We start from the raw sequence: 15,195 nt of genomic DNA, 5'->3' as shown, positions 1-15,195 counted from the left end.
GGTTAACAGCACGGCTACAGAAGCTGGCACAAAACTTGGTACCAACCCTATTTTCTCTTTAACATAAACACTGTGCTAACCACTTAAATCAGAAAACCATAGTCATAATATGAACTGCAATAAACAGAGCTTAGAAAAGTCAGTTTTGGATTATATCTCACAGAATTCCCCCATGGTGATTCTGGCTGGGGAATTCTGGCAGTTGTAGTCCAAAACGTAACTTTGCCAAGCTCCGATAATGATAAACCCACTCTTGATACATGTAATTTTGGACCAAATGTTGCCAGTCTTGTGTTGGTAGATACAGTTCCCTTCACATCTGATACAAAGCCCTACCCACAAGGCATGATGCATTTGTGTCATGCCACGATGATTTGTGTACCTCCCACACACCCCAGGCCCACTTGTGATAGATATATGGCTTGTTACATATGCCACTCCCAAGAGCTTAATCACATATTCAGTTTTTTAAAAAAGCCTGCTGAGCTAAGCCCAAGACATGTCAGCCACTGTGTTGATGAGAAGCCCCTCACTGGGATGGGAAGAAAAGGCAGGGGAAACAGTTTACCATAACTCCTTGGTAGGTAAATGGACTGAAGGGAACAACAGGCAGACAGCAATGACGCTCCTTCAGCCCAGCTGCCTTTTAGAACACCTCTGTTACAGTACTAGCACTTTGAACATACCCCTTGATTTTGGAAGCTAAGCAGGCTGGGCATGGTCATTACATGGAAGGGATGTTATCAGGTAAAATCAGAGCTTTCCCTCTCCAAGTAGGGCTGGAATATTGAGCAAGATGGACCAATAGTCAAGTATAAGGCAGTTTACAATGCTCCCAGCTCCCAATGAACCCACCCAATATAACCCACCTTCAGTGTGCGAGTATCCCTCAGCGGTGACTTTCCACTGCACCAGGACACCCAGCAAAGCCAGGATGGGCCAAGTACCCAGGATGACCCAGCTGTACCAGCAGATGGGCTGGGCGGGCGCCACCTTGACGCGTTCATATACATATTGCAGCAACAGAAAGAGCTCGACAAAGTAGTCAGCTGTGGCAGTCATGACAGCACTGCCAAAGACAGCAGTGGAGAGCGTGGTGAAGAGTCGCTGCCACTGTAGGGTAAGCACGGCACATAACATGCCCATGCCCAGCAGCAAGCCGATGGGGATCCAGACAGTTGGCGGGTGGTAGAACTGCTCCATCACCACCAAGGTGGCCACAGCCAGCAGCAGTCCTAGTAGCAGGCCAACCATGAAAAGCCCGACACTGCGTACCAGCATGGTAACCAGCCCACAGAGCACGCCGATGCCCAGCCCAATGCCCACAGAGGCCTCCACACTCAGTTGAGTGTCCAGTACCCGCTCCTTGTAGCACAGCATGAAGATGATCACTGAACCAAACATCAGGCCTGTCAGGAACATCACTGCCTTGAAGCATCGGTACCCTTAGGGAAGAAAGGAACAGACATTAATACTTGTGGAGGGGAATGAGGGACACAGTATAGGATAATCATCTGTTTATGTTTCAACAGGACAGAGCCATCTGGATTTCACTGAGCCAGTTGCACTGTGCTTACCCTCCCACATCCTGTAAGAGACTCTGCTCTTGGATCACAAAGGGAGAAGTAAGGACTGGCCAAAGGTATTTTGCTGTTTGCCACCACCAATCAAGGCACAAGCTATCTTGAGCTGGCTGTTATTTTAAAACATGAAGCAGAAAATCCCACACTGCCTCTTCCCTCAGTAGTTAAAGTGAACAGTAAAGTTATAAAAACAACAAATTTTCTGCCCATTTATAACAACGAAAATCCGCTGCTTAGGCTGTCACCTCACTCTGCTTAATGGTTGGTCTGACCCTGTGTCTAGCTTGAATGAGGAGTCCTAATATCAAAGATCTTGTATCCTTCATTTTGGCATGTCTTGCATTCTGCACTTGGCTATGTAATATATGAGTGGAAGTACCAAAGTGTCCCAGGGAAAGCCAGTTAATCTTTTCTTCTGGGGCTTTGCTGTATTTAGCACAGGAACCCAGCCAAGCAGCATTGCTACACTTAGGAATGCAACCTCAGTGGGATATTGCAAGGGCTAGTTTGTGAACCTGCTGCTGCCACGTACATACTGTGACACAGGGTTGTGTTTGGGTGATGAATGGGCTCTGTAAACCTAGAAAGGGCACTCAGAGAAATATATCCCATCAGGGCCCCATGCCACTTTTGCAGTGGTTTTCCATATGCTGCAGACCCCTCTGGCTGCTCACCAAAAAAGCAGTAGATGATACCGAAGAGGCAGCACATGGCACACACCACTGAGGGCACCACTTGGTAGTGCCGCTCAATCTCCTCCTCACAACTATGTGCCCGGTCCTGGCCTGGTGCATGTGGTAGCAGCGGAAAACGCAGGGTCTGTACTGTTGACGTCATGGCTCAGCAAGGTCTCTGAGGCAATGTCAGCTCCTCGTTGCTTCCGTGGAGCCCTGTCTCATGGCGTTCCTTCCATCTGTTGAGAGATAAAGAGGACAAGGAAGGTGAGGTCCCAGATTTCTTGGAGGTTTATTGAGGGGCCAACCAGTAACATCATCCATATGAACTTTACCCATTTGAAATTCACATAAGAAGTTCACATCTCCTTGGAATGACACCATTGGCTCTTTCTACCCCTTCACATAGCTATTACACCAAGGGTTTAGAAACTACACCCCCATTGTAGACTATGAGAGGCAACTAACAGGATTAAAAAATGTGACAAGATCGAAGATGTGAACACCCACCATCTCCCTGGCGTAGAGTCAAATCCAAGGAGACATTACTGGCAGACAGGCAGAAGCTGCCTTGTGTTTAAGAATGTGTTACAACTGGTAGAGAAGGTCAGGCACTCAACGAGTGCCCTTTCCCATACCTGTGGTACTTAGTATCCCACCAATCTTTCTCCATCTCTGCTTTTATATAAAAAACCCTCCTCAAATTCTCCTAGGCTGCCAACATTGTTCAATTGTCAGTGATTCCCAAACACTGGTCTCCCAGGTTTTTGGACTTCAGCTCCCAGAAGCCTCAGCTATCTTGGCCAATGGTCTGGGATTCTGGGAGCTGATGTCCAAAACACTTGGAAGGCCAGAGTTTGGGAATAACTGAATTCCCTGACAGAATAGGCTATGAGCAATCCTGGAAGCAGTTGAGCAGAGATGGGACTTCTTCTTTCCAAAATTGGGGTGGTGGTGGTTATAAAGAGAAAGATCACTGTATGGTCTCCATGGCAACCCAGGGAAGAACAGATGATAGTTTTAACAACATGCATTCGCCCCCTCCTCCACACACCCGGTTTATAACTCATATAGAACCGGTGGGGCAGGGGAGTGAGTCACGAGAAGAGCTGGGGTAGCAGTATCTGTCAGAGATCTGATTTTCATTAGCTGTGTGATTGCATGTCTGGATGCCATCCAGACAAAGAAAGGTTGACTAAGAAGCTGGTACAGCCTCCCCTCAAAATTTACCATTGGCCAGTAATGAGCAACAAGAGCAGACAACAGTACCTTAATCCTGTTTTAAGACTGGGCTTCCATCTACACTGTAGAAATTAATGCCATTTGACAGCAGTTTAAGTATCATGGCTCCATCCTACAGAGTCCTGGGATGTGTAGCTTTACATTTGCTGCTCTGAGAGCCTATGGCTCCATCTGCACTGCAGAACTAATCTGGTCTAACACCACTTTAACTGCCATAGATCACTGCTATGGAATTCTGGGAACTGTAGTTTGTTGTGGCACTGTGGTATCAGACTGGATGATTTCTGCAGCGTTTCTGCAGGCTTTGTAGCTGAAGAGTGGGGTAAATACTCTAAATAAAATACATTGTAGAAATAATGCAGATTGACACAACTACTATCACAGCTCCATTCTACAGTATAACTATCACAGCTCCATTCTACAGAATTCTAGGATGTGCAGTTTCGGAAGGCACCAGCTCACTTTGGCAGAGAAGACCTTATGAAATCACAAATCCCAGGATTCCATAGGACTTAAAGCAGGTTTGCACTGCATTATTTGTACAGTATAGATCAGGGTGACCAGACATCCTCCTTTTCCAAGACATGTCTTACATTTCAACCTTCTGTCCAAGAGGAAATTCAAAATGTCCTCTATTTTGAGCATAACTGTGACGCATGTATTTACATTATTAGGAGTGTTTTATTTGGTAATTTCCTTCCTTTCTCTTGAATGCCCTCCATTTTTGTGGTTCTTTGTCCTCCTCCTTTGCAGTGAGAATGCCTGGGGTAGGCACACTCTAGACTAGAGCCATGTAATAACACTTTATCTGGCCCCTTCTCATTTTCTCAGCTCTGGTGGACTACAGCAGAACTCCCCCTTGCTCAAAGAGGACTGAATAGACCATTCAGCAAGATACAAGATCAAGTCACCCGCCCCCCCCTTTATAGCTTGCAAGTGAGGGCTTGGAGAACACTGGCATAATCTGTCAGGGGTGTGTGTGTGTGAAGGTACCCCAGGCCCAAAACTCCCTGTCAGACAGATAGGACCCCTGAGACTTGGGACTGCACAGAGACCTCATTCCCCTCTTCCTTTGCTGTACAGGAATGGGGTCAATAGATAGCCTGGGAAATCTCTTTCTTTCTGCCCCCCCCCCCTCCATCTCCTCATTGCCAATGAGCAACAGTCCTGAAAGCATTCCATCTCCTGATTGGTGGATTCGCTGTTGCTAAGGCAGGCAAAGCATTTTCCAATAGGCCACTGAGAAATAGCCAAAGACGGCCTTCTTCTGGCTATATCTTTCCCCACTTTTGTTTCGACAATCCAGCCTCTCTCACAGGAACAGCCCGCAAAGCCCCCTCCACCAGCTTGGCTCTGCCTCACAATGCGGCTGCACAGAGACACCAATTTGTTCCCCAATATATACCTGCATCCTCAGGGGGAAGCCATGGCAAACCCCCTCTGAACATATCTTGCCAAGAAAAGCCCATGATATTCCTTGCCTAAGAAAGCCCTGTGGGATTCATGGAGTTGCCATAAGGCACCAAGCTTAGAGCTGGCATAAGTTGGAAAGGACTTGAAGGCACACAACACCTACATATACCTGCGTGAGTCTCCTCGCTCTTGAACCCAACCTTATGTGTGTTAAATATCTTCATGTCGCATGTTGTCTTATGGCAACTTCATGAATTTCATAGGGTTTTCTCAGGCAAGGAACCCTCAGAGGTGATTTTGCCATTTCCTTCCTCTGAAATATAGCCAACAGCACCTGGTATTCAAGAGAGCCAGCCTGGTATAATGGTTTGAGTGTTGGACTATGACTCTGGAGACCAGGGTTTAAATCCCAATTTGAGCATAAAAAAGCCATTGGTGACCTTGGGCAAGTCATACTTTCTCAGCCTCAGGGAAGGGCAATGGCAAACCTCTGAACAAATCTTGCCAAGAAAACTCCATCATAGGGTCGCCTTAGGGTCGCCTTAAGTTGGAAACAACTTGAAGGCACACAACAGCCACCTAGTATTCATTGGTGGTCTCCCAACCAAGCACTAGCAAGGGCTGATCCTGCTTTAGCTTCCAGGATCAAACAGAATCTGGTGCCCTTGAGGTGTTTTGATCCTTGACCACAACTTTACACCCTCCTTAAATCACCTGTTCTGTTGTTCTGTGTCTTCAAGTAGTTTCTGACTTATGGTGAATCTATTACAGGGTTTTCTGGGGCTGAGAGTATGTGACTTGCCCAAGGTGGCCAAATCAAACCCTGGTCTCTAGAGTTGTCCTCCAATGCTCAAACCACTACACCATGCTGATGATCCTGTTAACGCCTCTTATGCAAACCTGATGGTTTCTCCAACATGTGATACCCCCCTCACACTGCTACTACTGAGTAGAATGAGAAAGCTCCCCCCCCCCCGGTGTGTGTGTGTGTGTGTGCTTTCAAGTTTCCTGTTGACTTATGGTAACCCTTTTAATTTTGTAGAATTTTCTTAGGCAAAGAATACTCAAGAGGTGCTTTTGCCAATTCCTTCCTCTGAAATATAGCCTATAGCACCTGGGACGTTATCAGACAAGGGAAATTGGAAGTATAATCCAATGGCAATCCGAATACAATCATTATTATTTGATCTAATTTGAAAAAGCGGTATATAAATAAACATTATTATTGTTGTTGTTGTTATTGCGTGATAGACTACCACACGCAATTTCGGGCAATGGGAAGTCAGTCTGAATGCAATCAAGGGGTTTCACGTTATTGTGTGAGAAGTGATCGCACACAATTTCAGGCAATGGCATGCTATTTTCAGGCAATGGGAAGCCAGTTCGAATGCAATGCACATTCATGTAATTGCGCTAAACTAGCGACTTTAAGTGAATGCATTCTGGCCCCACTTTCTTTTCATTCGAATTTAAGAGAAATTCCTCCCGTGTGACAAACTCCCTGGTGTTCATTGGCAATCTCCCAACCAAGTACTAACCAGGTCTAACCCTGCTTACCAATTAAAAACTCCTGCACCTGTTAGATACCTGTTTTACATCTTAGATTTCACAACATTGCACTCGTACTTTACACAAAGACATAAAAGAATCAAACAGCACCTTTGAGACCAACCAGGGAAAGAGTCATTTTTGGAGGGAGGTTGCATGGACTACAATCTGCATCTGATGGATTGTAGTCCATGAAACCTTACACTAGAAATGTCATTTTCCCAGTTAGTCTCAAAGAGCAATGTAGTCTTTTATGTCTGCCTTGTACTAAAACAAACTAACATGGCTGTCTCTTTGAATATTGTTGTACAGTATACCAGAGTTTCTCAACACGGCTTCCATGAACCTTAGTATTTTTTGAGAAATGAAGAGGGGTAGGGATAAACCTTTGTTTGAGAAACAGATACAATTTTATGTAGGGGTTCCTTAAGACCTGGCAATGACTTCATGGGTTCCTCCAGGGTAAAAAGGGTGGAAAAGGCTCATTTTCCTTTGTACCTCTCTAAGGGCTACAGCTTTGCCAATCTGCAGGACTTAGTTTGGGGCCTGCATAACAGCTGTTGCTGATTTGTATTCATATATTTAAATAGTGGTGAGCCAGTGTGGTTTGTGGCCCTGGGACTAGGGTTCAAATCCCCACTCAGCCATTACAAGTCTGAGTCTCAGCGGGAGGTGAAGGCAAACTTCTTTTAACTGTTTTTAGCTATTTTTACTGTTGTAATCCACTTGGATTCCTTGCGATTAAGCGGAATATAAATAATAATAATAATAATAATAATAATTATTATTATTACTTTCCGAGATCAGATGGGATCTGGTACAGCTAGGGAAAAACAGTTGTTCCCATGAAAAGGCTATCCTGGAAAAAAAATAGATGGGACTTTTGCCCAGATCTGCAGGTTCACCTGCCATTGTGGTGGACAAGTGGCTCCTGATAAAAATGACACCCTAAAGTTTAACCAATTCATTATCTTCTCATAGAAGAGGCTCCAAGTTTTTTGTTCTTTATTAAAGGGCACGAGCATGTATGTATACACTCTCTCTCTTTCTCTCTCTCGCTCTTTGGGATAAAAACTCTTGACAGAATCCCTCCCCTGCTGCAGCAAATGGAAACCACAATTTTGGATTTTCCCTTTGTTATTCAATCCAGAGGAACCCTAAAGAGCTTGAGACCCGGCTACTTACATGACCATTTCCTCTTGTAACAACCTGCCTGTCCTTTTAAGGTCTCCTGTTATGCCTCTCTTACACATGCCATTGCATTCAGAGGCATAGTACGTTGGCAACACCTGGCAACACTTTTTCAGTGGTAGTGCCACATATGTTGAAATACCTGCTTCAAAATATTAGGACACCTTTCTCTTAAGCTGTATGATGACAAGTGAAGACATTTTTTTTTAAACAAGAATTTTATTTATTGCCACTTTGGGTGGTTGGGGATTGTATTTGCTGCTGTCTTAACTTAACTCCTTTTTGGGAGGGGAAAATAGAGTAACCGTTAGAAAGGAAATACCTAAATTAATCTTAAATTTCATATGTTTCTTCAAGTCACAATAGTCAACTCTGCTGTGAAAGGTGAATAAAAATACTAACCAGGGATAATACAATGCCTACAGGTGAAAACAGATCATTTATTAACTGATTAGCAAGTAACCATGGTGTGCATGTAACCATATGACAAACAGTTGGCCATCTGTCATGTCCTGCCAAATCAGTCAAAAGCGTTTTAATTTCCAGCCATTTCCAATCAGAAATCAAGGGCAACTGGAGGAACAGTAAACGCTCCTCTTCACCTGGCATGAAATCATAGAGAACTAGTTCCGAGCTTATTAAATGATTTTTTAAAAAATAATTTTATTCACCCTTTATATAACTCTCTGAGTTACAAGTGGTTATGACAAGTGCTTACGATCAATGTACTATGCCAAACAATGTCAAGACAGCTGGATCAAGGGCCACAGTGGCAGTGTACTGTTTAAAAGAACAATAATATCAAAGCTAGCTGAAAGTCAAGTTTTGTTTGTTCCTGCACTAAATTATTTAATTAGAAGGTTGCTTGAAAACAGTTAAACAAGCAACATTCAAGGAGACTGTTAAGACATACAAAGCTAGTAGTTATATGCTGAAGACAAAACCAGAGGAACGTGAAAGCCTCATTTTAACCTCAAAGAAAAAGAAAAAACAAACAGATAAGTATGCAACCAGTCTGACTGACCAAGAAAGACATGCTTTCACTCCAGTGTCTCAAATGTGGGGACTAACTAAGGTCAAGAAACATCTTTAAATTATTGGGGTATGCATGCTTTATCATGAAGAAGTGCTAACTGAAAGCTACCTGATCATGAAAGCTGAACCCCTCTGTTTAGCCTCCTGCCACATTGATTAGGAAAGGCTCTTGATAAACAGTAGATTTCAGCCCAGTGATCTCAGCATCCCACAGGGAATGACACCCATGTCAAGTTTATGTGCTGTGGCAGATCAACTGTGAATCAGAACTTCCCAAAAATCCCTCTGGACTGTATCATGAAAAATGTCTCAGAATTCATTTTAAAATGCAAGGATGAAAGAAGAGCTTTGCTGGATCACAACAAAGACTTTCTTGTCCAGCATCCTATTTCTGCAGTGGCCAACCAGATAGATGCCTTTAGGAAGCCCATAAGTGGGACTTAAAGGCAATGGCCTTGCTCTGTCACATGTCCTTAGTATTCTCTTGGAAGTATTCTGATGATAACTATAGAAGTTGGCGTGGGAACAAAATGCTTGGTTATGTGTATATAGCTTATGGTAGGAACCCTTGCTGAATCCATAAATCTCTTATAGTCTAATCTTATGAATGTCTGATGAGAAATCCCACTGAATTCAATGATGGCTATTCCCAGGTAAGTGTATATAGCACTACAACCTGAAAATCAAGAAGGCATTGAAGGAAAAGTGCTATGAAACCACAAGACAATATTGAACCACCCTCCTGCTGGTATAAAGAATATGCAAGGTACTGAGTTATATAAATTCTTTATGGTAGTCTAAGCTGAAACCTTGCATAGCAGGAGCTTGTTAAAACTGAAATGCTTCTTCTTTTCTACATTAATTAGATACAGGTCCATTTAAAATCACCTCACCTAGTTTCTACCTCTAAAATCACACAAATCCACTTACACAAACTGCCTCTCAAGCTCTTGTTCCATAACAGCTACATTTGGCATGATGCCTGCAATTATGTGCAAAATTCAACCCCAAACAGTTAGTCGGCCCTCCACATTTGCAACTTTGATTTTTATGGATTTGATTATTCACTGATTTGGTTAATACGTTCTCTCTAGGTCCTCCAGTGCAATTCTATGGACAGCTTCTGCCAGATGTTGACCATAGACTTGTGCTGAAGGACCTAGAGATTTCTAGAGAGAACATTTATCATGCATTTGTTCTCTAGTGCGATTCTCTGCCCAACGTTTGGCAGAGGTTGTCCTTAGAATTGTGCTGGAGTACCTAGAAATTGCTAGAGAGATGTTCTCCTAAGTTAAAAATTAGTGTTTTTTTTAATTTGCATTTCCCCCCACATTTATGGATGTCCTGCACCCTTAACCTCCGTGAATGTGGAGGGCCCACTGTTCTTCCTAGTTCATCTCCAAATTATTTTTCTGTGCAGCAGAGCTTTTCCATCTCCCCCCACTCACCAGCCACTCTAAGCTCCCTCTTTGCACGTGGCCCTGTTGCCTAGAGAGGAAGAAAGGCCAATGCAGTTCACAGCAAACTAATACCTGCCAGCAGTGGACTTGGTACAACTCTAGATACCTGCTCTGTAAGAATTGGCCCTTGTTCTGTATGGCAGTCATACACATCCATCTGAGGAGATCCTACTGCCATTTCACTATCTGACACAAGTAAAAACAGCCCACATCCCTGTCCTGGGAGACAGGGAAACTCATACCTTGAAGCCTGTTAGTTCACAATGTAACTGAGCCCCCTTGGGAGACCGCTGGAAGGGTGATGCATGACTGACTGGCCCTGTTGTAGGCTGAATGCCAGCCAGCTCAGCTCCATTCCAGAAACTGGCTGAGCCTTGGCTAATCCTCCTCCACAGTGAAGGAAAGGTTCAAGTTCCCACTTTCCCACAGACTTTCTTCATGTGCTGCATCAACCGAGGCAAACACTGCACCCACATATTGAGCAGTGAGGCTGACCTTTTCATATAAAACTAGTGGGTAATGCCACAAAGCATTATAAGGAGAGTGTGAATGTATGTTATGGACTCTTACTCAGTAGCAGTGAAACAAGAAAATCTGTGGAAGCATTGGCTTCATCTGTGGAATCTGTGGAAGAAGTAAACTCAAGTCTTTCCTAATTGAGGGAGCTGCTGCAGGGTGCAAAACACTGGCGCCAAGTAATGTGAAGCTTAAGGAAAGGTGTCAAGGCCCACACTGTAATTCCAGTAAACTTTTTCCTGTGGGCTAGGGTGAGGCACATTTACTGATAGGATCTGTTTATGTGGAAGGGGATCCTCAGCTCCTTAGCCTCTTCTTACCTCAGGGATTACTCTGGCAGCCTGCTGAAAAGCTCCTCACCAAAGAATCCTATTAGCCTGGGGAGTGGTACACTAAAGAGTGGTTGCCAGACGCTCTGCAAACAGGGAGGAGACCCTGGGACCCAACACCATAAGCTTAGGAAACATTATGCAGTCTTGACATGAAGGCAACAAAGGGAAAGATTCATTTTCCAAGAGGATGGGTAGGAGGAGAGAGAGGATGACAGTTAGACTTTTTTTTAAAAAAACCAAACAAACCTGATTTAGTAACATTTGCATTAGAAGTACCACCTGGTACAAAACACAAATAAGCCATGAATGACTGTAATGAGAGTAATTGTCACTAAAGTACAGGGCTGGCAATGTAGGTTACATTTTTCACAGTCTGCTAGCAGCTTCTTATTTTGGTGGTTTGGCAATTATGCACTTGATTCCCTTTCTGATGGACTGTCTAGTGGCAGCTGGTGCCTTATATGTCAGTATGTGTGTGTGTGAATCTGTCCTGGATTATACTGTGAACTTTGGAAAAGATATCCTTAAAAACAAGTTCAGCACCTTGGATAACTCCCTTAAAATTCAGTGTAAAACCCAAATGGGATTCATCACCCCACTTTCATGGAAGCCAGAAAGCTGCCTCTGGGACTGTCTTCTAATTTTCCCTGGTGTTTCTCTGTCAAGTAAAGATGAGGCTCTGCAAAATGAGTGTCCCTCTTGTCTGTGTCTGTTTGAGTGCAAAAGTAAATAAATGAATGAATAAATAAAAATCATCCTCTTTTCCTTTGACTTTTGCATAGCTAAAACCAGAAAACCTGAAAGTGGCAAGTATGAATATGTCATACAGGGTTCTTTTTTTAATTTAGTAAACATCTTGGGGAATAAATTATATTTTTAAAAATAGAGTAATCCCTGAACAGCACAGCCCCATCTTATATCTCCCTGTCACTTAAGAATGATTACATCAGGATCTTCCTGTTTGTAGTCTGTCAATAGATGACTGCAAAGCTCTGGCATGGAACAGATGTCTTGTGCCTGCAACTAATGATTCTGAGTAAATCAGCTATGAGGGAAGGTTCAACTTTCCTGGGGCTTGGCTGGGATACATAGGGGCTGTACAAACGGCCAGCTCCGTGCCACCCGTTTTTGCCCCGTAACTGTACTGCAGCATTCCCGTGCTGCAGCACAGACGTGCCGTAAAAAAAGAGCCGCCTAGAGCGGCTTCTTTTTTGTGACACCGGAAGCAGCGCTGCCATGATGCCACTCCCTGCCAGCGATGTCTGGTTGTTGTACAGCGGCGGCAGCGGCATCATGGCGCTCCCCATATGTTTTAGGGTTCAGGAGCATGCGGTTGCTGTGCTCTTCCAAACCCTAAAATTGCTGCCGCCACACCACAAAGCACCCATGTGTATAGGGCCATAAATACAAGGCCATTCATAACACCTCCACTGCCACCCCATTCTTTACAAATCTCATTCTCTTACACACTGTGTCCACACATTGTTTTAGTCCATTTGGCACCCAGGTTCTACTGCATGGTTAGGCAATGTGTGACTCTCTAAATCAGTGATGGCAAACCTGTGGCACACGTGCCAGAGGTGGCACTCAGAGCTCTCTATTTGGGCACATGTGCCGTCAACCCAGCACAGAGTTTGCCAGAGTTTGTTACTAGAAAGCCAGAGGGACATGGCACTTTGGGTTTTGGGTTGTAGTTTGGGCACTTGGCCTCTAAAAGGTTCACCATCACGGCTCTAGATGTTGCTTCTATGGCCTCCACTGTCTATACTGGCTTTGGGGCTGATGAGATTTGTGGTCCAACAATTTCTGGAGGACCATAAATTCCCCATTCCTGCTCTTCTGGAATCTGCTTAACTGAAAACATCATATGCTGTTATAATACATGCTGCTCTTTTCCATTCTTAGACATGCAGATGTTTGAAGAACAAGGCGTTTGCGGTTGTTATGTTGAGCTAGGCTCAGTCACCAGCCACCCAGGAGGCACAAGCCCTATGCAGACAGCTTCCAGCCCAAATGGACTAGTGGGATTAAAACACAAGATGCTCCACTGATAGCATCCAGTCAGACACAAAAAAATGCAAATCTTTACCTCTTCTCTGGAAAGCACTTCTTTAAAACAAAACTATGTCAAGTGGCATCATAGAAGCTAACACGTTCCTTATGCTTCTCTATGCTAGAGTCCACTTTGTCACAAGCACTATTATCTAAGTTACAACCGGCATATAGGTACATGGTGGGGTGGGTTGTAAACATTAAAGTAAGTTAGTGAGAAATGACATTGTCCTGGCAGAATATAGTGTAGTTGAACAATTTTCCTCTTTTATCATGAAAGGAGACACTGAAAGTTTGGTGAATCTGCATTTTCCCTCTAAAATCTAAGATGAGTCTATAGATGAAGCCTGATTCACTAAATTTGCAATCCCTGTTTTTTTTTTTTACCTGCAACAATTCAGCCTGACTTTCTTCTCTCCAACATTGTCCCCCACTATCCACTTCCATTTCCCTCCCATCTCCCTGCCTAACACATACCTGGCTTTGTCCATCCATGAACAGCCTGTTCTGTCCACTTCTCAGTCTGTTCTGGACCAGGATGCATCCTTGTTTGGGACTGCCTGATCACACTGGGGATGCTGCAGGGTTGCTATGTTACAGAGCTGCAAAGATTTCTGGGGAACCGGCCAGGCTCCCTTTGTTTGAGGTGAAGGGGGGGGGGGTCCCAGAGACACCTATAGGGCTTGTGCACCCTATAAATGCTGGAGAGGGCTCACAGGCAAACCATGGCCAAACCATGCCACGGTTTGCCTTTGGAAGTAGCAGCAGGCATTGTTTTTGGATCTTCCTTTCTTTGAAAGTGCAGCCTTTGTTTACACGTGCTTATGCTAATTAATACATAGATCATTGGCAGGGTTTTAATTTTTTCTCCACATGCCTTAGAAATACAATAACAGGGATTTTAAAAAAAAAGCAGAGGCATTTTTGTTTGGTTCCTGGACAAATTGGACTTCAAGCAAAGGAGGAAAAGATCACAGTACAGCGTCACCAGATATCTTCCTTTTCCCAGGACATGCTCTACATTTCAACCTTCTGTCCAGGAGGAATTCCAAATTGTCCTCCATTTGGAGCATGACTAAGAAGCTTGGATTTACTTTTATATGAGAGTGTTTCAAGCTTTTCTTTGGTAATGTCCCTACGTTTTCTTGACTGTCCTGTATTTTGCAAGGCCTTATGCTCCTTTGTGGTGAGGACATACCTGGTCACCTTGTCACAGTATAATGGGGGCACAGGTCCAAAACGCACTGCTGAAATAATCCTGTCTGAGACTGTTTTAACTGCCTTGGCTCAGTGCTAGGGAATCTTGGGAATTGTAGTTTGTTGTGACACTAGAGCTCTCTGATAGAGAACGCTAAATGTCTCACAAAACTGCAGTTCCTAGAATTCCCCAGCATTGAGCCAGGTCAGTTAAAGCTGTGTCAGACTGGATTATTTTAGCAGCATGTTTTGAACCATAGACTGTAGGCAGGGTTTTACTTTTACTTCTCCAAGAGAGGGACCACATGCCTAAAGAATACAATTGCAGGGAAATATATACGTATGTTTGTTTCTGCACGCGCGTGTGTGTGTATGTTATTAACCACCCTCACATCGATCTCGACTCATGGTGACCTGTGGATGAGACATCTCCAAGACTCCATATCATCTACTATTCTGCTCAGTTCCTGCAAACTCATACCCATGACCTCCTTAATAGAGTTCATACATCTAGCATGTGGCCTTCCTCTCTTTCTACATCCCTCCTTTCCTAGCATTATTGTTTTTTCCAGCGAGTCATGCCTTCTTATGACATGTCCAAAGTATGACAGCCTCAGTTTTGTCATCTTGGATTCCAGGGAAATTTCAGGCTTGATTTGTACTAGGACCCATTTATTTGTTCTTTTTCACTGTGCATGGTATCCTCAGCCCTCTTCTCCAGCACCACATCTCAAACGAATTTACACTTGTCCCCTCCGTATTCGCTAGGGTTAGGAACACAAGACTCCCGTGAATATGGGGAAACTGTAATTAACAAAAACACCATGTTTTTACCTAAGAGTAGGGTTGCCATAATTCTCTACTATAAACCAGGACAAAATGTAGGACAAAATTTAGCTCAAAATATAGGACAATTGTAGGATAAAATTTAGCCCAAATGTAGGACATTTAA

The 15,195-nt window shown here is 43.9% G+C and overlaps 1 protein-coding gene across 1 annotated transcript in view; it reads right to left on the bottom strand.

Moving 5' to 3' along the window:
- TMEM198 (transmembrane protein 198) overlaps positions 1-15,195 on the bottom strand; it is a 28,984-nt gene that overhangs the window by 7,040 nt on the left and 6,749 nt on the right. Inside the window, exons 2-3 of the mRNA XM_042446915.1 lie at positions 2,258-2,496; positions 870-1,445 (exon numbers count right to left, since the gene is read on the bottom strand). Of these exons, the coding sequence (XP_042302849.1) occupies positions 870-1,445; positions 2,258-2,420 (739 nt within the window). The 5' untranslated portion in view covers positions 2,421-2,496. The remainder of the gene's footprint in view (positions 1-869; positions 1,446-2,257; positions 2,497-15,195) is intronic.

The sequence above is a fragment of the Sceloporus undulatus genome, chromosome 1, assembly GCF_019175285.1.
Source record: "Sceloporus undulatus isolate JIND9_A2432 ecotype Alabama chromosome 1, SceUnd_v1.1, whole genome shotgun sequence".
Taxonomy (NCBI): Eukaryota; Metazoa; Chordata; class Lepidosauria; order Squamata; family Phrynosomatidae; genus Sceloporus; species Sceloporus undulatus.
Note: the sequence above shows the minus strand (reverse complement) of the source record. Positions and strands in the feature narration are given on the sequence as shown.